Here is a 27,019-nt window from a genome sequence, read left to right as displayed (position 1 = left end):
TAACCAGTCCAGGTTATGTTTTATAATACAAAGATGAGACTTTTCTCATCTAATTCCATCAGCATAATCGTCTATTCCTTTCTCCCTTATATGCTTATCTAGCCTCCCCTCAAATGTATCTATACTATTTGCTTCAGCCACTCCCTTGGTAGCGAGTTTCACATTCTCACCACCGTTTGGGTTAAGACGGTTCTTCTGAGTTACCCATTTAACTTTTTGGTGACTAACATACTGAAAGCCTCTATTTTGCTCTTCCTCACAAGTGGAAACAGTCACTTTGTATCTACTTTATCAAAACCTTTCATAATTTTAAAGATCTCTATTAGGTCACCCCTCAGCTTTCTCATTTCAAGAGGAGAAAGACCCAGCCTGTTTTTTTCCCCAAAAGTATACTTCATTCACAAAATTTTTAAAAATTCATTTCATAACAGTCCAAATTTGACATTACATAAAGTGCAATACAGATGAGTTTCTTTCAACACAGTACAGAAAGGTGGTGCCTCACTATATTTGCATTACAAGTTATATTTACAATGTACATTTTGTGTCAAACATTCTCTAGTGTATAGAGCCTAAGGGGTTTTACACAGTCTCCAGCTCTTCGGTATACTATAGTGGGAAGGTCTTAGAAAGTGGCTTTCCCATTGTGCCTTTGTGGCGGCTGCCTCAAGCTTTAGTGCATCCCTCAGCACGTAACCCTGGACCTTGTAATGTGCCAGTCTGCAACACCCGGTTGTCGACAGCTTTTTTGTCCTGGAAGACAAGCAAGTTTTGGGCAGACCAAAGAGCATCTTTCACCAAGTTGATGGTGTTCTGGTATCACTAACAGTTTGAGTACTTCACACATCACAGGAAGTGATACTAACCAACACAGACAGTTCAGTTGGAGTCATGCCAGTCACCTATGCACACGTGCATTATAGAGATCTCTTGTAAACCTATCACTCACTCTTTATTACCATGCAACTCAAGATTCTCTGGTACCATTTTGCTCAAGAAAGCAACAGTTGATATTTATCTTGGTGTGCATATCTGGGAACAGCTTGTAGAACACAGTCCTGTGTTACGGAGGTGCTTGGGATGAACCGTAACAAAGACAACTGCATCTCTTTTCTCTTTCCAGACTTCCTTTGCAAAGGCACATTCTATAAGGCAGTGGCCAACGGTCTCTCCCCTGCTGCAGTCACCGTGCGGGCAGTGTGCGTTGGAGCTGAGACTCCGGGCATACAGGAAGGATCCTTCTCACCATCAGCCAAGCTACATCTTGGTGCTTGTTTGAAAGTTCTGGCGATGAGGTATTCTGCTAAATAAGTTTGACAGTCTTCTCAGGAAACCATATGACAGGATCCACCATCTCCTGTTCCTGCAAGGCCTTGAGGACATTACTTGTGGACCACTGCCTGATGGACTTGTGGTCAAAGGAGTTTTACTGCACAAGCATTTCCATGAGGGACAGGCAGTGTGGCACAAGCCAACTGAATAGAGCATTCCATGGCAACATGGCCAGATCCATCCTTATCACAACACTGGGGGGGGGGGGGGGGACAGAGAGAACCTGAGCACCTAGTGGCTCTTGGTGTTTGCGACCAAAGGCCTACGCACAGCTTGATTCAGCCGCACAGAGAGGTGGTCATCAGGATGTTGGGTACATCTTTTCCCTCTTTATCTGGAGATTTGTATATCATGTCCCAACGAATAGTGTTCATTTTCGATCTCCAGATAGAGTGGAAGATGGCTTGGGTGACCGCTATGGCGCAGGAGTGAAGGATGGGCCAGACCTGCACCACGTGGAACACCACCGCTAGTGTCTCGTACGTGATGACCAGGTTCTTACCCACAATGGCGAGCGAGTGCCACTCCCATTAGCCTAGTTTCTGTTTCACCTCGGCAATATACGCGTTCCAGTTTTTGGTGCATACCCCGACCCCTCCAAATCATATCCCCAGCACCTTCAGCTAGTCTGACCTACGGCAAAGGGGACGAAGGATTGATACGCCCAGTTCCCAAAGAACATGGCCTCGCTCTTGCTACACTTGACTTTGGCTCCCGAGCCAGTTCGAACTGGTCACAGATGCTCACCAGTCTGTAAACAGACAGCAGATCTGAGCAGAGGACCATGTACAGAGAGACTTTGTCCCGAGTGCCTCCGCTGCCTGGGATCATCATGCTGCTTATGCCTGAATCATTCCTGATGGGCTCAGTAAAAGGTTCAATAGAGCTCACGAACAAGACAGGGGATAGAAGACAAGTGCTGCCTGACTCCAGATTTGATCATAAAGCTTTCAGATTCCCACCCATTGATTGAAACTGTGCTTCTGATGTTTATGTAGAGCAGTTGGATCCATATTAGGAATTTTTTTTTATTCATTCATGGGATGTGGGCCTCGCTGGCCAGGCCGGTATTTATTGCCCATCCCTAATTGCCCTTGTGAAGGTGGTGGTGAGCTGTATTCTTGAACCACTGCAGTCCATGTGGGGTAGGTATACCCACAGTACTATTAGGAAGGGAGTTCCAGGATATTGACCCAGTGACAGTGAAGGAACGGCGTTATGGTTCCAAGTCAGGATGGTGTGTGACTTGGAGGGGAACTTGCAGGTGGTGGTGTTTCCATGTATTTGCTACCCTTGTCCTTCTAGTTGGTAGAAGTCGCGGGTTTGTAAGTTTGGAAGGTGCGGTCTAAGGAGCCTTGTTGCGTTGCTGCAGTGCATCTTGTAGATGATACGCACTGCTGCCACTGTGCGTCGGTGGTGAAGGGAGTGAATGTTTGTGGATGGGGTGCCAATCAAGCGGGCTGCTTTGTCCTGGATGGTGTTGAGCTTCCCTCCTCAACTCCATTTTGGAGAGCACATCCATCATGTAGGTGTGGGATATTCTAACAAAGGCCTTCTCCTGCTTCAAGCTAAGGAGGCAGGTATCCAGCCCCTTGTCCTACACATGGACGATAGCCTTGCACTCCACAGGGATACAATCTCTAAACAGCCATGATAGAGGACAGGAAAGACTGGGAGGCCATTGTAATGGATAGATCATAAATGGTATGGGTGGTTCCCACTGTTCACCCCCCATGCGACTGCAATCTTGTTTTCTTTAAAATGGTAAGTTAGTCCCCGAGTGTTTTTTAGGGTCAAATAAACAGACAAATAATTGTTTTTGTTTTAACCTGAGAGAAAACCTATTTATTTTTACACAATTCCCGAAATGGTTGCAACCTCTCTCACACACCCCTACACATGAATAGATGGAGAGAAAAGGGTAGGATGTAATTCAAAGAGCGGTATTTGTTTGCGGTTTATGGTAAACCTGTTAAATCTTCTGAGGACAGTCTCTTTTACAAGGTGCAGGCCTGGATATTTGTCGTCTTGAACCTGTTGAGGTGTTGTAGATTTCTGGTGTTTAAGACTTTAGACTGGAGGTGGGGGAAGGGGGTCACTTTCAGTTCTCTGCTGTAGCAAGCTAAAGTGTAGAATTGGCAGCAAGGCTTCTTATTGCTTGGCTAGATCTTTTTTCACAGCTTCTGACTGGACCGCTTTCTGAAGTGTTGGCTTGATCTCTTTCCTCTCTCCAGAGGGCTACCTTTTAAGGTAAAAATCCATCACATTAGAGTTTCTGTTAGGAGACACATGGCCTTCTCCCCAGGTGGACCACACAATGGACCAGGATGTAGAACCAATGGCTATCTATCCACGTCTGGATGGGTATCATTCTATTACGATGGGGCTAGGCCACACTATTCATTTTGGTTTTGACTGTGGGTCAGACTGTCTCCAACATCCTTCGTTAATTCGCACATGTTAATAAGAGTATTTACTATACGATAGATCTCCTTTCATTTTCAAAGGGGTTCTCCCCAGAGCTATTTCAGCCAAGGTTAAAAATAATGCCATCATTGCAGACAAGTTTGTTGATTCCCAGTGCAGGAGGAGTCACATGACCAATACTCCATTCTGATTATGGTACCAGTGTCCATGTTCTTGTGGTCTTGTTTAACAGTTGACTTTTTAAATTCATAATTCTTCCATTTAATTGTTTATTTCATCACGGCTCCTTCCATGCTTGACACCATGCTGTCTGTGGGCGTCACGTCATACAAACTTGCATAAAAGTATTTTCTGCTCCTTAGTATGTCAGGCTGTGATGACATTATTAAGCTGTCTTTTTCCTTCAGACTGCCGGTCAGAGCTCTCCGTGTGCTTTTAGAAAGAAGAAGCACGAGCATGTCTCATCCTGCTCCACGGAGCGGACTGTGGACTGAAAGATGACCTTAGAGGTCTTTCAGGCAAAGAGCAAAGCCTGCTGGCTCTTCACCTCTTAGAGATCCACATTGACAGTGACCCCCATCGACTACAGCAGAAGCAGATTTTGCATACTTTTCTGGAGTTAGAACATTTCTTTCTGTCTCTCCCACCTCTGAATACCCTGGAGGAAGCATCACCTCTTGATGTTTGCCTTGATCGCTTCCCACCAGTGCATCAGGGACATGAAGACGGATTGCATGGTTCTCCAACCTTTCCAAGCCCTTTTGAGTCCTCAATGTTTTCTGGGTCAACCATTTCACATTCAGCTTCCATGCCCTTCTGCCAACCCTCTGGTCTTCCTGTAAGTGACAGCCAGCCACTTGGAGGCAGCAGACAGAAAAGAACAGTGGCTTGGTGCTGGTGACTTTGACGGTGAGCGCTTGGGACACAAACAGGAAGTCTATCCTGGAATATTCAGACCCATCTGGCCTCAACCAGACATATTTTCGCAGCGCTCAGTCTGCAGGGTTGCCAAAGACGTCATGGAGCTTTGTGTTTTTTTTAACCGTTTCCATCAGGAGTCTGAACATGGCGTCCAGTTTGCTGTCAGTCCTGCCGGATTGTCCAGCCACAAGAATGATGCTGCTGACGTCACCGCTTAGAATGGCCAGCCTAATTGTCGCCAGCAGCAGTGGTAGCTCCGGGAGGATGGTCAGCACTCGCTCTTCAGAACCAGATGTACATGTTGATTTATCGGAGTGGAGCATTTTTGAACAGTACGTCTGCAATGAGGAGGTGGCTGCCCACCACCTCCTTAACATCAGTGACAGTAAAGTTGCCTCCCTGCAGAATCTCCATGCCAAAAGAATGGGAATCATTTCCCCCTGACCAGATTGACCACCCATGGGACCCCCCCCCATCATGATCATTGCCTGTAGGTGCTGAGGTATGGTATTCCACATTCCTACAGAAACAGGTTGGCTTTGACCTTGGCGAGGTACCCCAGTTTTGATGAAAGGTCGCAGACCTGAAACGTTAACTTGGTTTCTCTCTCCATAGATGCTGCCAGACCTGAGTATTCCCAGCACTTCTTGTTTTTAATTCAGATTTCCAGCATCTGCAGTACTTTGCTTTTATTTTAGTTGAATGTGTGTCGCTTGTTTGTTTCCTGTATGCACACATGCAGCTTAGACAGGACAATACCTTGAGGTTTTTTAAAATGTTAATCATTTTTCTTACTTCTGCTTTCTGTGCCTTTTTTCTTCTCTCTCTCTCTCTCTCTCTCTCAATGCCCTCTTTCCTTCCCTTTCTGTACCTAATTTGACTTTAATTCACCCTCCATTGTTCAGGTGCTTTCTCTAAAGTTCATTACTTAAGTAGATAAACCATTGAACCCAACATTCATGAGGTACAGATACCCTGTGACCCTGCTATCAATTCACATTTCCAACAATTTGCTGTGCAAAAATAATACAATCTAAAGGATGAGGTAAAAAACCCAATTCACGATGCACGTTATGAGGTGCCTTGCTCCAATAATTTCAGGACATTACATTCAGAAACTTTTATGCGAAGATTTGTATGTAGGCTTACAGGGAGTGGTATTAAAAACTGCAGATGATAACAAAATAAGATGTATAGTTAATTCTTTAGAAGACCATAGGAAGCTGCAAAGTCATTTGAAAAGATGGTGGATTAGGCTAAAAAAGAGGCAGTTGTAGTTCAATGTTAGTAAATGCGAGATGATGAATTTTGGTAATAAAACAGTAACAGCAGTAATTATATTCTGAATGAAAGTAAAGCAGTGCTGAGAAAAAGCATTAGAGACAGCACCACAGACTGAATGTTTAAAAAAAGCTAATGGCATTCTAGGTTTTATCATAAGAGTCATAAAATATATAAAAGCAAAAAGGTAATAATGAACTCATATAAAAGCTTTGTAAGACCTGAGTTACAGTATGCGCAGCTGAAGGGTCCAAAAAATTGCAAGATATTAAGGTCTTACACAAGGTGCAGCAAAAATTCACTCATATTCTACCGAGTATAGAGAAACTATAAGCATCAAAAAGATGAAAATTAGAAAACTGCAGATTATAGATGATATGACAGAAATGTTTAAAACTATGAACGTATGGGACAGAATAGATAGAAGCATACAGTTTCCAGTAGTTGAGGGGTCAGGACCAAGGGGCCATAGATACAAGATTAAATGTAAGAGATTTAGAATAAAGCAAAGTAGAATCTTCTTCACAGAGTGTTGCAAGGGTATGGAATTCACCTCAGGGTCGACGCAGAAACCGTCGGCAGTCAAGACTATATTGCAGGTGGGATTCCTCTTTGGCCTCTTTGTCTCGAGAGACAATGGGTAAGCGCCTGGAGGTGGTCAGTGGTTTGTGAAGCAGCGCCTGGAGTGGCTATAAAGGCCAATTTTAGAGTGGCAAACTCTTCCACAGGTGCTGCAGATAAAATTGGTTGATAGGGCTGTTACGTAGTTGGCTCTCTCCTTGCGCTTCTGTCTTTTTTCCTGCCAACTGCAGGTGGGATTAGGTTAAGGAAAAGGGGCTAAAGGGATATGGAATCAGGGTCGGCAAACGTGACTGGAACTGTTTGTCACATAAAGGCATAAAAGCCTCACGGAAGTAGGGTCAAATATTCTGTTTCCATGCTGTAATGTCTATGTATTTCTATGCTTCTCTGGAAAAATAAATGGTTCTGTCTATAAGCTGCTGCCCAATACTGGCTCACCAATAAATATATTAAATTTGCTAAGTTTACTCACTAAAAAAAGTGTAGTAAGCAGTTATGATTGCTGATGGAGAGGGAAGAAAAACTAACAAAAGATTTGTATTTATATAGCACCTTTCACAACCTCAAGATGTCCCAAGATGCTTTACAGCCAATGAAGTATTTCTGACATACAGTCACCATTGCAATGTAGGATACACCACAGCCAATTTGCATAAAGCAAGCTCCCACGAACAGCAATGTTACAATGAACAGATAATCTGATTTAGTGTTGGCTGAGGGATAAATATTGGCCAAGCCAATAGCAGTGACTCTCTTCCAAAATTTACCAGAATGGTTCCAGGGTGAGGGATTTTAGTTATGACATTAGGTCGGAAAAGCTGGGGTTGTTCTCCTTAGAAAAAAGGAGATTGAGGGGAGATTTAATAGAAGTGTTCATGATTATGGCAAGCTGAGATAAGACAAGGAAAAACTGTTCCCATTAACTAATGGTACAAGGACTAGGGGACACAGATTGAAGGTTTTGGGCAAGAGATGCAGGGGGAATATAAAGAACAACTTTTTTATTACACATCAAGTGGTCATGACCTGGAACTTGCTGCCCACAAGGGTAGTGGAAGCAGCAACAGTCTGACTGCAAAAGGAAATTGGATGGCCACTTGAAGGAAATAAACTTGCAGAGCTACAGGGATAGAGCAGGGGAGTGGTACTGACTGGACAGCTACGTGGAGAGCCAGCATGGACTTGATGGGCCGAATGACCAATATCTGTACCGTAAATGACAGCACTTTGCGCTATGGCAGCGAGGTCTGGACAACGTATGTCAGCCAAGAGCGATGTCTCAATTCATTCCATCTTCGCTGCCTCCGGAGAATCCTTGGCATCAGGTAGCAGGACCGTATCTACAACGCAGAAGTCCTCGAGGCGGCCAGGCATATACACCCTGCTGATACAGCGGCGCTTGAGATGGCTTGGCCATGTGATCTGCATGGAAGATGGCAGGATCTCCAAGAACACATTGTACAGCGAGCTCATCACTGGTATCAGACCCACTGGCCGTCCATGTCACCACTTTAAAGACGTCTGCAAATGTGACATGAAGTCCTGTGACATTGATCACAAGTCGTGGGAGTCAGTTGCCAGCGATCGCCAGAGCTGGCGGGCAGCCATAAAGGCAGGGCTAAAGTGTGGCGAGTCGAAGAGACTTAGCTGTTGGCAGGAAAAAAGACAGAAGCGCAAGGGGAGAGCCAACTGCGTAACAGCCCCGGCAACCAATTTTATCTGTAGCACCTGTGGAAAAATCTGTCACTCTAGAATTGGCCTTTATAGCCACTCCAGGCGCTGCTTCACAAAACACTGACCACCTCCAGGCGCTTACCCACTGTCTCTCGAGACAAGGAGGCAACCACTCACGGGAACAGTACTATAGTGGTTCTTCTACTGGACTAGCAATTCAGAGACCTGGACTAATGATCCAGAGATATGAGTTGAAATCTTAAGACAAGCAGTTGGGGAATTTAAATTCATTTAATTAAATAAATCTGGAATAAAAAGCTAATCTCAGTAATGGTGACCTTGTAACCAATGCATTGTTATAAAAGCCCATCTGCCTTCCCCACATGGTCTGATGTATGTGACTCCAGACCCAAAGCAATATGACTGACTCTCTGAAATGGCATAGCAAGCCACTCACATATCCAGAAGGTGGCTCACTACCACCTTCTCATGGGCATTAAATGCTGGTCTTGCCAATGATACCCACATCCCGTGAATGAATAAAAGGTTGAGGTTTGTAATTCACATTAGAAAACATATGATATTCAAAATATGCTCCTACACTCTCTACATCCAAACAAGATTGCACTATGATCCTCGATAAATTAATACACTAAAACATTTGAAAAGCACAGAAGTTTGCAACACATACAGTGGCCATTCAGCCCATTGTGCCTGTATTGGCATCTTTCCTAAAAAATACCTTATACGTTCTTCACTAACTCGTTAGCCTTCAGATAAATTATGAAACCAAGTTGCTAGGTATCTAATCTGATTGTTCAAGAGGATTTAAAGATCCCATTGCACTATTTAATGAGCAAGGAATTCTCCTGGTGCACTGACCAACATTCCTCTTTGAACCAAAATAAATAAACTGGTCATTCATCTCGTATGTGTCTTGTGGTTAAGTACTAACCAGCAGCTCAGCTAATTTAGTTTTCATGACGTTACCAAGGACATCCACCCAGAAAAAAACTTTTATGTTAGCCTTTTGCTAAGCTTACAGAAGGTATAACACGACTGACAGACACGGAATGCCAGAAAATTACATAAGTACCTGTTTTCAATCACTTAGAAGTATCTGTAGCTTGTCATGTAAATTTAAAACCAACATTCACACAGCTAAAATAGCATGAAACAAACTAAGGTAAGTCTTGGTGGATAAATACTGAGATGTTGTAAATATTGTTGAAGGAAAATATTGCTGATGACTAAGCAAAAGTAAACTTTGCGATAGATTTCTGAAAAGTGAAAAAAGTCGCATAGAGAGGCAGCAAATGACTGCTGGAACTGCCGACTCCTGATTTAGCGAGGTCAACCTGCCAATTCCCTAATATTTTTCTATATTTCTCTATATTTCCCATTGACTGGCACAGAGAAACTATCCTTTAATCTACAGGCACTTAGATGTCTGTATCGTGATGTTATGGTACAGCAACAGCACGTTAAATCTATTATAGTGAGTCAGTATTTTAAGCTAAACCTGTTTATTTCAATGTCTAAACTATCATTCCATTCAAAGTATTCAATTGTTAGGAGAAATTCAAATTTTATAAACTCTTCCACTCCTAACCACTTCTTAATTCATTTCCGTAACCCAAACTGCCACATCACAAATACTGTTGCATGGCAAAACACACTGCTCTGCTGAACATCCATTCATGGAGAATCAAAGCAGCTCCATAACATTTACTTATGGTTTTGAATTTCAAGAGCTGAATTGCAAAACTAAATATATGTCTATATGTCATATACCAAAGTTCATAAGGGCTATTTTCTTTTTAAATTTAATTTTAAAGTCAAACATAAATCTGGCAGTCAATATTCAGATGTTAATAAATGAGAGAGAAACAGGCAATCCTTTAATAAAATAAGATTTCGAAATGAAGAAAAGATTGCACTTTGCAGGCTCTTAATTCAGGTTACTGGAGAAATCATAGAATGGTTACTGCACAAGAGGCCATTCAGTCTGCCGTGTCTATGCCGGCCCTCTGAAACAGCAACTAAGCTGGTCCCATTCCCCTGCCTTTTCTGTGTAGCCCTTCAAATTTTCTCTCTTCAGATAATTATCCAATATTCTTTTGAAAGCCATGGTTGAATCTGCCTCCACCACATAAATGCTTAATATCATTCGAGGCATTAATATTTCAACTACTATTAAGTACATCAGCAAAATATTTTACTCCAATACCAAGAGGACTGACAGCAGTAGTAACGGCACAATTCTAAAACCAATGCAGATTCATGCATATAACTATTACTGATTAAAGACCAGAATGTCAGATGGTAATTTTACATGACCCAAAAGGAACAATACTAATGATTTGTTTGCAAAAATTGTCATTAAACATGGGCAAACTTCCAATTTTAATTGAAAAATGTTTGCCAGAGAAATTTAACACAACTGAACATACGTGCTAACCTTGAAAAGTAGCAAAAGCTGACTAACAGCTGGGTAGTTACCTGGGTTTTGTAACTTAAGCAGTAGGTATAAAACAGCATTCCTGCACTTGTATTGAAAGAAAACAACCCACAAGTATATCGAAGTGTGAAAAGGAAATTTGAAAGTTGCAGAAACAGGAGATTAGGCATGCTCACCTGGAAAACTTCAACATTTTAAGAATTATGCATTCTAGTTAATTTTAAGCATCTTTATACTTCACAACTGTTGGATATTTGATTTTAAAAAAGGAGAAAAAAAAACAACACTGATTTTCTTCTCGTGTTCTTGTGCACAGACGAACAAGGCATTCAAATTTTATCGCAACAGTCACCATCAACATACAACACAGTTCACAAAGGCACACCTCTATCCACTCTAAACTCGATCATAGAGACTGCACCTCATCCAATCGCCACTGTTTCAGAGATGCTCTCATCTCCAATGTGTTCAGTTCATACTGGTGCCTTTTTGCCTCTCCCTTGTCAATTCAACATGATACTTTTATCCCCTTCAATGCAGCTAAGCTGGTATTCTTCCCTCCGGCCTTCTGAAGGTGCAAAGCCCATTACTTCTCTCTTCTTCCAGCTCTTCAGCCCTTCTCTCCTATCTCTTCCCCTTCCTATCACCTGATCATGCCAACTTTCACTTCTCCCCTCTCTGGTACCTCTCCTCCACCTTCCTGTTGCCAACCCAGGTTTGAATCCACGTGGATAAGCAACGGAAAGATGAAATAGTCTGCAAAATCAAAATTACATAAAATGTCTGGTATTTTGTTTTAGTCTTAAAATGCGAACCCATGGCTCAGCTAGAAACTTATTTAGATCACCTATGTACAGTAATAACTCACTTATAATACAATAGCATGGAATATCTTTCACTAATCACATAATGCTCTATGATGAATTTGTATGCATCACACATAGTTGTAACTGAGCTCGAACATAACTAATACATTAACTTTTTTATGGACAGGAAAAAACTTTAACTGAATTCTTTCACTTCTGCTTCTTCTCCCAATGATAGCACACAGTCACTAGATAGACGAGGGAGATTGTTTTGCCCAACTTTCATCTATACAGTACGCTCGCCTCATCATCACAACATAAGACTGCTTCTTAAATGATTTCAAGGCTTTTTTTATACTCTTTCATGGGATGTGGGTGTCGCAGGCTAGGCCAGCATTTATTGCCCATCCCGAATTGCCCTTGAGAAAGTGGCGGTGAGCCGCCTTCTTGAACCACTGCAGTCCAATGGGAGGTAGGTACACCCACAGTGCTGTTAGGAAGGGAGTTCCAGGACTTTGACCCAGTGACAGTCAAGAAACGGCGATATAGTTCCAAGTCAGGATGGTGTGTGACTTGGAGGGGAACTTGCAGGCGGTGTTCCCATACATTTGCTGCCCTTTTCCTTCTAGTTGGTAGAGGTCGCGGGTTTGGAAGGTGCTGTGTTGCCGCAGTGCATCTTGTAGATGGTACACACTGCTGCCACTGTGCGTCGGTGGTGGAGGGAGTGAATGCTTGTGAATAGAGTGCCAATCAGGAGGGCAGTTTTGTCCTGGATGGTGTCGAGCTTCTTGAGTGTTGTTGGAGCTGCACCCATCCAGGCAAGTGGAGTGGAGAGTATTCCATCACACTCCTGACTTGTGCCTTGCAGATGGTGGACAGGCTTTGGGGAGTCAGGTGGTGAGTTACTCACCGCAGGATTCCTAGCCTCTGACCTGCTCTTGTAGCCACGGTATTTATATGGCTACTCCAGTTCAGTTTCTGGTCAATGGTAGCCCCTAGGATGTTGATAGTGGGGGATTCAGTGATGGTAATGCCATTGAATGTCAAGGGGAGATGGTTAGATTCTCTCTTGTTGGAGATGGTCATTGCCTGGCACTTGTGTAGCACGAATGTTACTTGCCACTTATCAGTCCAAGCCTGGATATTGTCCAGGTCTTGCTGCATTTCTACACGGACTGCTTCAGTGTCTGAGGAGTCGTGAATGGTGCTGAACATTGTGCAATCAGCGAACATCCCCACTTCTGACCTTATGATTGAAGGAAGGTCATTGACGAAGCAGCTGAAGATGGTTGGGCCTAGGACACTACCCTGAGGAACTCCTGTAGTGATGTCCTGGAGCTCAGATGATTGACCTCCAACAACCACAACCATCTTCCTTCGCTCCAAGTATGATTCCAACCAGCGGAGAGTTATCCCCTGATTCCCATTGATCTCGGTTTTGCTAGGGCTCCTTGATGCCATACACGGTCAAATGCTGCCTTGATGACAAGGGCAGTCACTCTCACCTCACCTCTTTTGTCTATGTTTGAACCAAGGCTGTAATGAGGTCAGGAGCTGAGTGACCCCGGCCTAGGTCGATGCCATGTGGTCCGTCCGGTTTCATTCTTTTTTTTATTGACTTCGTAGCGGTTAGATACAACTGAGTGGCTTGTTAGGCCATTTCAGAGGGCATGCAAGAGTCAACCACATTGCTGTGGGTTTGGAGTCACGTGTAGGCCAGACTAGGTAAGGACAGCAGATTTCCTTCCCTAAAGGACATTAGTGAACCAGATGGGTTTTTACAACAATCGACAATGGTTTCATGGCCATCATCAGACTAGCTTTTAATTCCAGATTTTTATTAATTCAATTCAAAATCCACCTTCTGCTGTGGTGGGATTCGAACTCAAGTCCCCAGAGCAATACCCTGGGTCTCTGGGTTGCTAGTCCAGTGACAATACCACTATGCCACCCCCTCCCCATCATCTTACGCAGAAATCCATTTTACATATTAATCACCCCAGAGTGAAGAACATAGTTATAAATGTGCAACTTAGTGTGGGGACTTCAGGCCCAAACATAAATCTTGCACAAATGCAGGTGTACCAGCCAATATCAGGGAATATGTACGCAGCAGGGAATTGAGCACACAAATACCATGCACTGGCCAAAGTGTAAAGTTCAATCATACAGAATTGCAATACTGTAATTATAAAGTGTTACACTCACTATCACCTAAGTCCTAAAATAAGGACATTCTTCAGCTGTGGGAAAATAATCATGTTCATGCAGACAATTAAGGGGTGATCACATCTTTCCCTGCTGTAAATAAGACAGCACATTGTCAACCAAAGTCAGCACAAAACAATGCAACAAATTCGAGAAACTGATCAGACCATATTGGTTAGTTTCACAGGTTCCATTTTATCTCCACCCTGTCTGCTGCATTGGGAAAACAATTAACATTTAATTGCACACTACTTTGAACTCAAATTTGACTTCACTTAAAAAGCATAAACCTATCAATATTTCACTTTATTAAGATAAATGCCAAGTTGTGGTATGCAGTGATATTTTATCACTAATAATGCCAGCAATTCCATAACAAAACCTCAAAGGAGGCCAACATTATAATGGATGGGGATTATTATGAAGAAAAAGGTGTTTCGCTCTGATAACTATATCAATAAAGATTTGGGGATTTGCCAGCTTATCAGTTACGTAATAAAGGTTTTTCCTAAAAATAAATAAGGGGTGCATTTTTAATAATTCATTAAGCAAATGCATGAGATTGTAAATCACACCCTGAGTGCTGGATAGAATTTTTTTTAAAGCTAAAGCAATGAAAATCAGCTTAACTTTCCCATTAAGGTCTATTTGCAAAACATTAAAAAATAGCATTTTAATCCTGCATATTCCCACTCCTCCAAATCCAGCTGAGCAGAAGGAACCAACAAAGACAAACCTCTATCCAAAGTCAAATTTTTGACAAAGTGAAAAGACAGGAACAACAGTGAAATTTGCAACTGCCGCACACAGAATTATGCCAAAAACAATTGTTCAGAAACATTGCTGCATAAATGGACAATAAACATCCCAAGAAAGAATTTTTAAAAATTGTGACTTTTAAAATATAATGTTATCAAGCCATAATGCTAACCTATACTTACCAAGTAAAGCAGACATATTCTGAAAGACTCCAAGAAGCTCTGGAGTGATTGATGGGCTATTTTCCAATGTCACTAACCTATAAGGTGGCAATAAAAAAAGTAGGTGATGAGAGTTTCACTGACAGTTGGCAGTTACAAAATAGACAAATGAACAGTATAAACTGATTTTAGGTGTAAAATACTGCAGTATCTCAATGGGTAATCTCAACATCAAACACCTGAGCACTGTCATTAAGATGCGTAAAGTGCAATTAGCAATTCAGAATACCAATTTAATCACACAGCTTATTTGCTAAAGGGATTAACATCTACAGATAATTAAAAAATCAAAAACACAAAATAATAGCACAGATAAGATCACAATTGTCAGTTCATTTTAATTTCATTAGCTAACAAATGTGTCCCCCTCCCCATTTAAATTTTTACATCTTGATGTGCTTCTCATCCAAAGAATGAATTATAACGTTGTTATACTGATCATTACTGACATATTGCTGGTACTATGCTACAATTTTCCTCACTAGCTCAGAAATACACACTAGCACTGCTCATGCTGGACGTTTTTCCTGTTCTTCTGACCTTACCTAGTATCAATTCTCTTTGAAACTGGCATAAAAACATAGTTTAAATGCATATATATGGAGCTCAGATTCTCCCTGCACCTGTAAATAGCATATAATCAAGCCGCATAGGGGGATGTTCTTCACACACAATATAAAAAGGAAATAGAGAGAGTTCACGGCCAACATGTTCCCGTAAAGGTGAAGGGTAGGACCAATAAGTCCAGGGATATAAAGGATTGGAAATGGAAAAATTAAGTCACTTTTGGCAGATTCAGAGGGCTGCAAACAGTGGAGGCACTGGAGGAGTATAGAAAGTGTAAGGGGTACTAAAAAAAGTAATTAGGAGAGCAAAGAGGAGGCATGACAATGGCAGGCAAGATAAAGGAAAATCCCAAGGCATTTTATAAGTATATTTAGGGCACGAGGATAACCAGGGGAAGAGTAGGGCCCATTAAGAACCAAAGTGGCAATGTGCGTGTGGAGTCAGATGTAGGTGAGGTTTTAAATGATTACTTTACATCTGTGTTCACGATGGAGAAGGATGATGTAGGTGTAGAGTTCAGGGAGGGGGATGTGATGTACCCAAACAAATTAGCATTGAAAGGGAGGAGGTTTTAGCTGGCTTAAAAGTGGATAAATCCCCAGGCTCAGATGAGATGTATCCCAGGCTGCCATGTGAGGCAAGCGAGGCGATTGCAGGGGATCTGACACAAATTTTCAAATCCTGCCTGGTCACAGGAGAGGTGCCAGAGGACTGGAGGACAGCAAATGTGGTACCATTATTCAAGAAGGGTAGCAGGGATAAACCAGGTAATTTCAGGCCAGTGAGTCCAACATCAATGGTTGAGAAATTATTGGAAAAATTCTGAGGGACAAGATTAATCTCCACTTGGAGAGGGAGGGATTAATCAAGGATAGTCAGCATGGCTATGTCAGGGGATGATCATGTCTAACAAACTTAATTGAATTTTTCGAGGAGGTGACTACATGTGTAGATGAGGGTAAAGCAGCTAATGTAGTCTACATGGACTTCAGTAAGGCTTTTGATAAGGTCCCGCATGGCAGATTGGTTAAGAAGGTAAGAGCCTATGGCATAAAAGCAAAATACTGCAGATGCTGGAAATCTTAAATAAAAACAAGAAATGCTGGAAATACTCAGCAGATCTGGCAGCATCTGTGGAGAGAGGAGGAGAGTTAACGTTTCAGGTCAGTGACCCTTCATCAGAACTGGCAGATATTAGAAATGTAGAAGAGCTTATGGGATCCAGGACAATTAGGCAAATTGGATCCAAAATTGGCTTAGTGGCAGGAGGCAGAGGGTAATGGTCGAGGGTTGTTTCTGCTATTGGATGCCTATGAACAGTGGTATACCGCAGGGATTGATGCTGGGACCCTTGCTGTTTGTAGTGTACATTAATGATTTAGACGTGAATATAGGAGGTATGATCAGTAAGTTCACAGATGACATGAAAATTGGTGGTGTCGTAAATAGTGAGGAGGAAAGCCTTAGATTATAGGAAGATATAGATGGGCTGGTAAGATGGGCAGAGTAGTGGCGAATGGAATTTAATCCTGAGAAATGAGAGGTGATGCATTTTGGAAGGACTATTAAGGCAAGGGAATACATAATGGATGTTTGGACCCTAGGAAGTAAGAGGGTTAGAGGGACTTTGGTGTACTTGTCCATAGATCACTGAAGGCAGCAGCACAGGTAGATGAGGCGGTTAGGAAGACATATGGGATATTTGCCTTTATTAGCCAAGGCATAGAATACAAGAACAAGGAGGTTATGATGGAGCTGTATAAACCACTAGTTAGGCCACAGCTGGAGTATTGTGTACAGTTCTGGTCACTGCACTGTAGGAAGGATGTGATTGCACTGGAGAGGGTGCAGAGGAGATCCACCAGGATCTTGCCTGGGCTGTAGCATTTCAGCTATGAAGAAAGACTGGATAGGCTAGGGTTGTCTTCCTTAGAGCAGAGAAGGCTGAGGAGGGACCTGATTGAGGTATACAAAATTATGAGGGGCATAGATAGGAAGAAACTTTTTCCCTTAGCGGCGGGGTCAATATCAAGGGGGCATAGATTTAAGGTAAGGGGCAGGAGGTTTAGAGGGGATTTGAGGAAAAGATTTTTCACCCAAAGGGTGGTTGGAATCTGGAACAGACTGCCTGACGGGGTGGTACAGGCAGGAACCTTCACAACATTTTAGTATTTAGATGAGCACTTGAAACACCATAGCATACAACGCCACAGGCCAAGTGCTGGAAAATGGGATTAGAATAGATAGGCTTGATGGCAGGCGCAGACACAGTGGGCCAAAGGGCCTGTTTCTGTGCTGTATAACTCTATGATGACAATGTTGTACAAGTGGTGCTTGATCAGATTAAAGTACACAATTTTTTTTATTTAAAGTGAAAGATATTACAGCCAGAAATACTACCCCACATTGAAATGTCCAACACTGGTTCAATGCACTCCTGGAGATTTGGTCACATGACATTTGATCATGCAACCACTTCCAGGACCACACCACTGAAGGTGAAAATTTTTAATTAAATACTTGAGCTCAAAGCAGAACTGATTAGTGCAAATATGCAAATAAACTTCAGGAAACAGACCAGGAAAGCCACAAGTTTGATAAGCCACTGTGCTGGGGGCACTAAAATTCTTCTCCCTAAGGAGAGGGAAAAAAGTCAGCCAGGGTTCCCTCCCCTGATCACCCACTATGCTTTTAAAAAATTAGGTCAAAGAACTTTTGACTAATCTTTGACAAGGTTAACACTACTATTCTCTCCCTTTCTTCATTTACGTCTCACCTTTTTCAGCATCCCCATCCCAATCCTGAGTGAAGAGCAATACCCAGACAGTCCATTAGGGTTTGCACAATATCAAAACTGAATCATCATTCAAATTTAATTTTCAACTTAGTCTTAACTTCAGTACTACCTATGGGCATAAAATTAATTAAAATAGATGATTTTCGTTTTAGAAGCTAGAACCCACAATATTAAAAGTAGGAATCAATGTGATTACATAAATTGTTTAAACATTGTATTACTCCATAAGTTTTGACTCTTGGAAAAAACAGATTATTTCATCACAAAAAGAAAATGCAATGTGCATTCACTTTCATTGTGGCAGTATCATCTTAACATTCGAAAGGTAGCAAATTTTTAAAAATACAACCAGTGGTATTAAATTAGATGAACATATCGTTTAAAAAGAATTAAGAACTGTAAAATAGATAAAGCATCCGGGCTGGATAATATGCCTGAGGGTCCTCAGGAAGATGGACGTGTGCTGTGTAAGCCCCTTTGCAAGATATTAATAGATCACTGCATTCTAGGATGGTTCCTGTAGACTGGAAGGCTAATGCAGTCCCCATCTTTTAAAAAGGTGGCAAGATAAACCTGGTAACTATAAGACTATTAGTTTGGCATCAGAATTAGGGAAAATGGTTGAGGGAATCATTATGGATGCAAAGTAATATTGCTTGGATAGAGAAGGACGCATTCGGGACACACAACGTGGCTTCATAAAAAGGTCAGTGTTACAAATCTAATTCTATTTTTTTGAAGAAGCTATGAAGTTGGTGAATAAGAGAAGCCCAGTAGACCATGTCTACTTAGACTTCCAAAATTGAAAATTCGGCAGAGACTTCTATTTTTAGGTACTTCTGTTTTTGTTGTTTACTCAGAGCCCCAAGTTCTTCCAGAATGAACTTGAAATGTTTACTTCGAAACATGACACGGGAAAGGAAGGAAATACTCGTATTAAAAGCCTGCAGGGGTCCCGATAACTGGATTGATGCCTTAGAATTTAATACACAAAGCATCTTGAAAATTTATAATCCAGGCTTCTCGAGCACCAGGGAGGCACACAGGATGGTGGTCATGGGAATTGGACTACTAGACTATAAGTGTTTTGGTGTTTTTGAGCGTCAAATAAATAGTCAGATGACAGGTTTTCTCATAAGTTAAAAAAGATAAATATTTATTTTACATAATAACCAAAAAACGTTTGCAATGTCACCCACTCACGCAAACACACACGCATCCCCACACAGGCACACAGACACAAGAGAGAGAGTAGAGTGGTAGCATGCAGTTGAAGTTCAATTGTGGTAAAAGGGTTTGTTGTTTTAAGAAAATCTTTCGCAGCTTTACGGGAGGAAATCTTTCAATAGTGCAGGCCTGAAAGTTCTTTGTCTTGAAAAGGATGAAGTGCTGCAGGCTCCCTGTGGTTAATCCTCAATCTGAAGTTGATGGTGAAAATCCTGGTTCATTTTGCAGGGGAAGGAGTTCCCAAGTCACCTTGCAATTTCCCTGCTGCAGTAGTTAAAAGATGTTTCAGCAGGGCTCCTGCTTAGCTGGGACTGTCTCACAGCTGTTCTGGCTGGAAAAGACATTCACTGGCAGTTCTGCCCTCTCTCTCCAGAGAGATACCTTTAAGGTAGAAACTTGTCAGGTTGAGGTGTCAGTCCGGATGCAAAGGACTCTCTCCCCTGGGGTGATTCATACAATCAAGGGTGAGAATGGCCAAAGACCAAAAGGTCTGAAAATTAGTGGTCAAAGACAAAAAAGTGAATTTGTTTTTGACAAGGAATCATGTAATTATAGTTTGGTAATGATCTGTAATGAAGACAAAAATCATTTAATTATAGCACTGTTAATGGTCTGGAATGAATATAAATGCTTCCAGGCCACTTCAAATATGCACAAACATTAGCTGTCCTTTTGTTTACCTTCAGTTAACGTCAAGACAGTGGACCAATGCATTTGTATAAAATAACCAAGGTGACCTCAACATTCCAACATTTCAGCATTCAATACAGTTAGTACAGCATATAATTATGAAGGGTGAAGTAAATTTTAACACCAGAACTATCCGTTCTGATTTTTTTTTGAAAGTCTACTAGAAAACCACAAAGTGCCCCGAAGGTCGGAAACAGCAGTTCCTACTTGCAGCAACTGTCAGTGAAACTGATAGTTTCGATTTTTTTTCAAAGCAGGTCTTTTGGGCCTGAAGGTCAGAAACTGCAAGGGTATCCAACCTTTTCGCATGAGGAGCTACAGTACAATTTTTGTCCTACATAGGGGGCCGGTGAGCAAATTTCAGCAAGATAAAGGCATTAGAAAGTTATTTTACTATTACTAAACAAAAAAAGTGCATTATTGTGAACAAGCTTTAAAATGAGAAGACTTAAATTCATAAATTAACTTAAATTCTCATCATGATGTTGAAAACTGATTTAGTGAGGAGCCTGGCATTGTTTTAGCTTGCACATTGCTGCCTGTACAGTTGATGTAGCAATGCGGTGATCTTGATCGCTCTCTCCCTCTCTATGTCTCTGTATCAGTGCAGCCCCTCCCCCCCCCAACTCTGTGTCCCCCTCCCTCTCGCGCTCCGTCCCCACCCCATGTCTATCTCTCTTCCCCCCTCCCCCTTCTCTCCCCCTCTGCTCTCCAGGCTGTTGCTAGTTTTAAGGGCTGCCTGACTCCTCTCCCCTTGGCTTCTCTCTCTCTCCCCACAGCAGCCATTTCCATTGACTTGCTCACTCACTGAACTGCCCGAAAACAGCAGGGGAGGCTGATCCCAGCGGGCCTGTGATGCAAATCGCCATCAGCACTCACCCCGCCCAGGCAGCCCATTGTCAGTGACAGACACTGACCAATCACAAACAGGCGTCCACCATCCATCAGACTCTGGTCCCGCTTACCCCCTCGGCCTGACGTACACTTTAGTAAGAGAGCCGTCACTCAAAGTCAAGCCACAGGCAGCCCGCTGTGAGTCACAGAGGATTGGTGGGACAGATTGAAAGCTTTGGCGGTGAGCCATATGTCAGATAACCATGGCAGAAAGGAAGAAGCCAATGGCGGATTTCCAAAACCCCAAAGTCAGAAATATGCCATTTGGCGGAAATTTCGTATCCCTGTTTCCAAGCCCAATAACTTACAGGATGGAATATTGCCTAAGGGTTCAAAGTTTGTGGTCAACACCAGATTTGGTAAAGTGGCCAATGACGCTAACCAATGTGCAATCAGGAAAAACTAGGTTAATGTGCAATGAGTAGTACACAGGCTCGGCAAAAGTAGCCTGAAGCCTTGACATTTGGTAGAAGCAAGGATGTGAATTACATATATAAGGCAACATAACGTAAGAAAAAAAGATCTAGAGTTTTTGGTGTTAACTAGTGGCGAAAATAACCAAATAAAATAATGGAATATCACGCTCACGAAGGCAACAGTGATGAAATAGGAAATGAACTGGAGGTATTACAAAATAGAAGTAAACTGTGGAACTAAACCACAAGAAAAATGTACACTTTGCCAACCAGCAACATGGAGGGAGAGGTCAGGTTCTACCCTTCTGTTCTACCAAGAAACAGGTTTGTCTGTTGAAGACAGCACCATTATTAACATCTGGAATCACCTTAAGGAGGCACATTGACTTGTAAAATAGCACATTCCATGGTAATGACTCCTGTCAACAAGAATTGGTCCAAAAAAGACTTTTGCAAACGGACTGACTCTGAGGCCAAGGCCAAGATAATAGGTGTGAAATAACAGCATGTTATCAAAATGGACCACATTCAGATGCCATTATCTATCAATGGACCCCACATCAAGGGGCAAATAAAATTCCTTTCTGAAGGTTACCATCGAATCTGCTTCCACCATCGTTTCAGGCAGTGTATTCCAGATCATAACAATTCGATGTGTAATTTTTTTCCCCCTCATGTTACCTCTGGTTCTTTTGTCAATTACTTTAAAACTGTCTCCTCGGGCTATCAATATGTCTGCCACTGGAAACAGTTTCTCCCTATTTGTTTCATCAAAACCTTTCAGGATCTTTAACACTTCTATCAAATCTCCACTCAATCTTCTCTGCTCCAAGGAGAACAACCCAAGTTTCTCCACGTAACTGAAGTCTTTCATTTCTGCTACCATTCTATTAAATCTCCTCTGATCCCTCTCTAAGGCTGTGACGTCCTTCTTAAAGCGTGGCGCCCAGAATTTGACATAATACTCCAGCTGGGGTCTAATCAGCATTTTACAAAGGCTTAACATGATTTCCTTGCTTTTGGAGTTGTTATGGAAGTGCTTCCATTTTAAAAATATTTTTGAGGACTTCTGTTTAAAAACTGTGGAAACGGATCCATTTGAAAGACTAAAGAGATTCCATTGATGCTGGACTTCAGTTTTTTTTTTAAAAAGGTCACGAGAAGGACTTGAGATTTTGTTTAAAAACAAACCTTTACTGGATGTCACATGCCTCAAACTAAGTAAACAGCAGGAGCCTTGCTGACAAAGGGAGTTGTTTACAGAAAAGTGACATATCAAGATTTATGGTGGTCAAGAGTTGGTTTCATTTTGGATATTGTTTTGAGTCAGTTGAGGGTAAGCCTGCTAGGCAAGAAGCATCAGATTTTTCCACAGAAAAATGCTGAGAATCCAGCGTGATAGCTGAAACCCCTGATACTGATCCTCCTGGAAAAGCCTGCCAGACTAATCCTCGACATCACCTGAAAAGAACTGCTCCAAAAAGATCTCAGTGACAGCCATCTGCGCATACTTGGACACCAGAATAAAGGACTGGGAACATACCATATCTTACCCTTTTCCCTCAACAATTAACAAGCATTTGGCCAAAGTTTTTTAAAATCTTTTTTGTAAAGAGATCTCAGCAGAGAAAACGTCTTTATTTTTTCTTTGACCTGTGTGTGTGTGTTGGGTTAATTTAGAAGGGAACTTTCATATTTCAACCTGTGTGTTAATAAGCTTTGCAACTTTATTGAATAAGTCTGGTTTCATCATAAATTAATAATTTTCTTGTTTATTAAAGAAACCTGGTTGGTGGATTTTATTCTGAAACTAAAATAAAGTATACAACTGGCTGTATCAGTAAATGGGTAAAACATTTAAATACATGTTGTGACCTGTGGAGAAGTGGAACTAGAGAAAGACGGTGCATTCCTCCAGCCTCAGTTGTAACATACAAGTGGGGGCTCATCCGGTATAATCCAAAGCCGATGCAATTGTAAGTGGGGAAATAATTAATAGAAAAAATGAAAAGGAAAGCACCAGGTTTCTTGTGCATTAGAGTAAAGTTTACACTAGCAGAACGGCTTTGTCAGTTCCTGCAATCTTTCTACAAAGGGAGGACTTATCCCAGAGTGATTTGAAAAACTTAACCAAGGCTAGGCTAAAGGAATTGGCAGAAGAGTTGGAGTTAGAGTTAAAGCTAAGAAAACAGACATAATTCAAGTAATAGCACAGTATTCCAATTTGGAAGGAGGAAAAGGCAATCCAGATGATAATTCTAGCTCATTCAACTGAACTCAGTTGCAGATGAAGCAGCTTGAACTTGAGAAAAAGTAATGAGAAAACCTGAACTAGAATTTCAAAGGGAGCAAGCAGAGCGGCAGGAGAGAGAAAAAGGGAACAATAAAGGATATTCCAACTAAAAAAAGGGTGGCTTTGATCCCAATGAAAATTCTGGTGAGGGAAGACTTGACTCCAATCCAGGACCCTGTAGAGAGCTCTTCCCACCCAGTCCCTCTCTCTCCGCCCCAGTCTCTCTCCCCCCTTTTTTTTTTAAAGCCAGACCTTTGCTCAAAGTCGGAAAGAGAGAAGCCATTGCGGATATGCGAAACCCCAATGTTGAAAATCCGCCATATGGTGGAAATTTCTCAGCCCTGATTCAATGTTCCAAGATATGGGAACCATTGTTACCTGATGGCATCTGAATGTGGTTCACTCTGATAAACAGGTCTTACGTCACACCTATTATTTTTGCTTTGGAGTCAGTAAGTCTGCAAAAGTCTTTGTTAGCTCTATTGTGGCAGATATGAGTTGTTAACATGGAATGGGCTGTTTTTTCATTTCACTGTATTTTCCCCGAAGCTAATTCAGATGTAGATAATGTGTTTCCTCTTCAAAAGACAAATGTGTGTATTAACAGTACAGGAGGGGTCACCTGACATCTACTCCATTTTGTCTGTGGCACAAATGTGTTCATTTTCTTGTGGTACAGCTCAACAGTTAACTTTTATTTCATAATTTCTCTAGTTTATTTTATATTTCATCACTGTTCCTTCCGGGAGCATGACATACAACTCATTCAGAATGCTATAACCCATATGCTCACATACACAAAGGCATGCACTTCCATTACCCTTACCCTTGTCAATATAAAATGACCCCCTGAAACCCATTAATTAATTTTGTTCTCGCTGGAAGAGGTGCCAGACTGGGATATAAACTCACAACATCTGGGTTTCCAGTCCAGCATAGTAACAGCGTAAAGGATGGGGGTGGGTGGGGGAAGAGTTTCTGAAATGTGTTCAGGAGACTTTTCTTAATCAATATTGTTCTGGCCCAACAAGGAAGGAAGCACTGCTGGATCTGGTTCTAGGGAATCAAGGTCAAGTGGATCAAGTATTAGGAGAAGAACATTTAGGGAACAGTGATCATAGTACCATAAGGTTTAGATTAGCTTTGGAAAAGGACAAGGAGCACTCAAGCAAAAATACAATTGGAGAAGGGTCAAGTTCAGTGGGAAAGAGCTAGAAAGTAAGATGAAGCAGAAAAATGATTATGACGGATGTCAGGTTGATAATTCAAGTGAGAACCAGGCTAAATATAGAAAGTTCAAAGGAAAAGTGGAAAAGGAAATAAGAAAAGCAAAGAGAGAGTATGAGAAGCAAGTGGCAGTTAACATAAAAGGGAATTCAAAAGTCTTTTATCGGCATACAAATAGCAAAAGGCTAGTAAGTCAGCAGCGTGTTGGAATACTCTCCACTTCCCTAAATGAGTGCAGCTCCAACAATACTCGAGAAGCTCGACACCATCCAGGACTTGATCGGCACCCCATCCACCATGGGGAACATTCACTCCCTCCAGCTACGCACAGTGGCAACAGTGTGTATCATATACAAGATGCACAGCAGCAACTCACCACACCTCCTTCAATAGCACCTTCCAAACCTGTGACCTCTTTCACCTAGAAGGACAAGGACAGCAGAGGCGTGGGAACACCACCATCTGAAAGTTCCCCTCCAAGCCACACACCATTTTGACTTGCAAATATATTGCCATTCCTTTACTGTTGCTGGATCAAAATCCTGGAACTCCCTCCCTAATAACACTGTGCATATACCTGCACCAGATGGACTGCAGCAGTTCAAGAAGGCAGCTCACCACCACCTTCTCAAGGGCAATTAAGGATGGGCAACAAATGCTAGCCTTGCCAGCAACCCCCACGTCCCATGAAACAAATAAAAAGAGGGGTGGGGCCAATTAAAGACCAAATATGGGATCTACACATGGATGCAGAGGGCATGGTTGAGGTACTAACTGACTACTCTGCATGTTTCTTTACCAAGGAAGAAGACGCTCCCCAAGTCACAGTGAAAGAGGTGGTAGCTGAGATACTGGATGGACTCAAAATTGATGAGGAGGAGCTATATGAATTTCCAAAAGGCATTTGATAAAGTGCCACATAATAGACATGCCAGCAAAGCTGAAGACCATGGAATATAAGAGACAGTGGCAGCATGGATATGCGCAGGCTGAATGACAGGAAGCAGAGTAGCGGTGAATGCTGTTTTTCGTACTAGAGGAAGGTATATGGTGGCTTTCCTGAGGGATCAGCACTGGGACCACTGCTTTCCTTAATATAAATTAATGACCTAGACTTGGGTATAGAGAACACAATTTCAAAATTTACAGATGACACAAAACTTGGAAGTACTGTTAACTGCGAGGAGGATAGTGATAGATTTCAAGAGAACAGACAGGCTGGTGGAATGGGCAAACACGTGATGGATGAAATTTAATGCAGAGAAGTGTGAAGTGGTCTATTCTGATAGGAAGAATGATGAGGGGCAACATAAAATTAAGGGTACAATTCTAAAGGGGGTGAAGGGAAAGAGAGACCTGAGGGGTATATGTGCACAAATCGTTTAAGGTGATAGGGCAGATTGAGAGTATAAAAGCAAGGAAGTTATGAAGAACTTTTAAAAAACACTGGTTCAGCCTCAACTGGAGTATCGTGCCCAACTCTGGGCATCACAAATTAGGAAGGATGTGAAGACATTACAGAGGGTGCAGAAAAGATTTGGAGAATGGCTCCAGAGTTGAGGGACTTCAATTACATAAAGAAATTGGAGAAGCTGGGATTGTTTTCCTCAGGGTAGGTTGAGAGGAGATTTGATAAAGGTGTTCAAAATCATTAAGGGTGCAGGTAGAGAGAAACTGTATCGATTGATGCAAGAGTTGAGAACCAGAGGACACCAATTAAAGGTTATTGGCAGAAGAATCAATGGTGGCATGATGAAACACTTTTTTTTTTATTTTACAGAGCATGCCTGAGAGTGTGGTGGAAGCAGATTCAATTGTGGATTGCAAAAGCGAATTGGGTAAGTGTCTGGAAAAGAAATGACAGGACAACTGGGAAAGGGCTGGGGAGTGGGACTAACTGAGTTGCTCTTGCAGACAGCCAGCATGGACACGACAGGCTGAATGGCCTCCTTCTGTGCTGTAACCATTCCACAATTCTATAAGCATCATGATAGTGAAGCTGTTGACTTTACACCAACTCTGACAGCATTCAGTAACTCAAGCATATCAAGATTTCCAAGAAATTAAAAACTTTACAAGGCAATGGAAGGTTAGCTGCCATAAAAGGATGTTGGCAAAATAACCCGTTTTACTTCTGTCCATCAGCTATTTTGATGCCTGTATCAGATGACCTTCCCAAATGTGCTCATTTAGAGATGAGGAGTGCCATCACTCTCTCTTGAATCAGAAGGTTGAT

At 42.0% G+C, this 27,019-nt stretch overlaps 1 protein-coding gene across 4 annotated transcripts in view; it reads right to left on the bottom strand.

Annotated features, from left to right (window-relative positions):
* The window catches only part of ipo11 (importin 11), an 837,351-nt gene that overhangs the window by 451,882 nt on the left and 358,450 nt on the right, over positions 1–27,019 (bottom strand). For all 4 annotated transcript variants that reach the window (XM_068034109.1, XM_068034083.1, XM_068034101.1 and 1 more), the window contains exon 22: positions 14,634–14,710. In XM_068034109.1, the coding sequence (XP_067890210.1) occupies positions 14,634–14,710 (77 nt within the window). The remainder of the gene's footprint in view (positions 1–14,633; positions 14,711–27,019) is intronic.

The sequence above is a fragment of the Heterodontus francisci genome, chromosome 1 (genome assembly GCF_036365525.1).
Source record: "Heterodontus francisci isolate sHetFra1 chromosome 1, sHetFra1.hap1, whole genome shotgun sequence".
Lineage (NCBI taxonomy): Eukaryota > Metazoa > Chordata > Chondrichthyes > Heterodontiformes > Heterodontidae > Heterodontus > Heterodontus francisci.
This window is presented reverse-complemented; position numbering and strand designations above follow the sequence as displayed.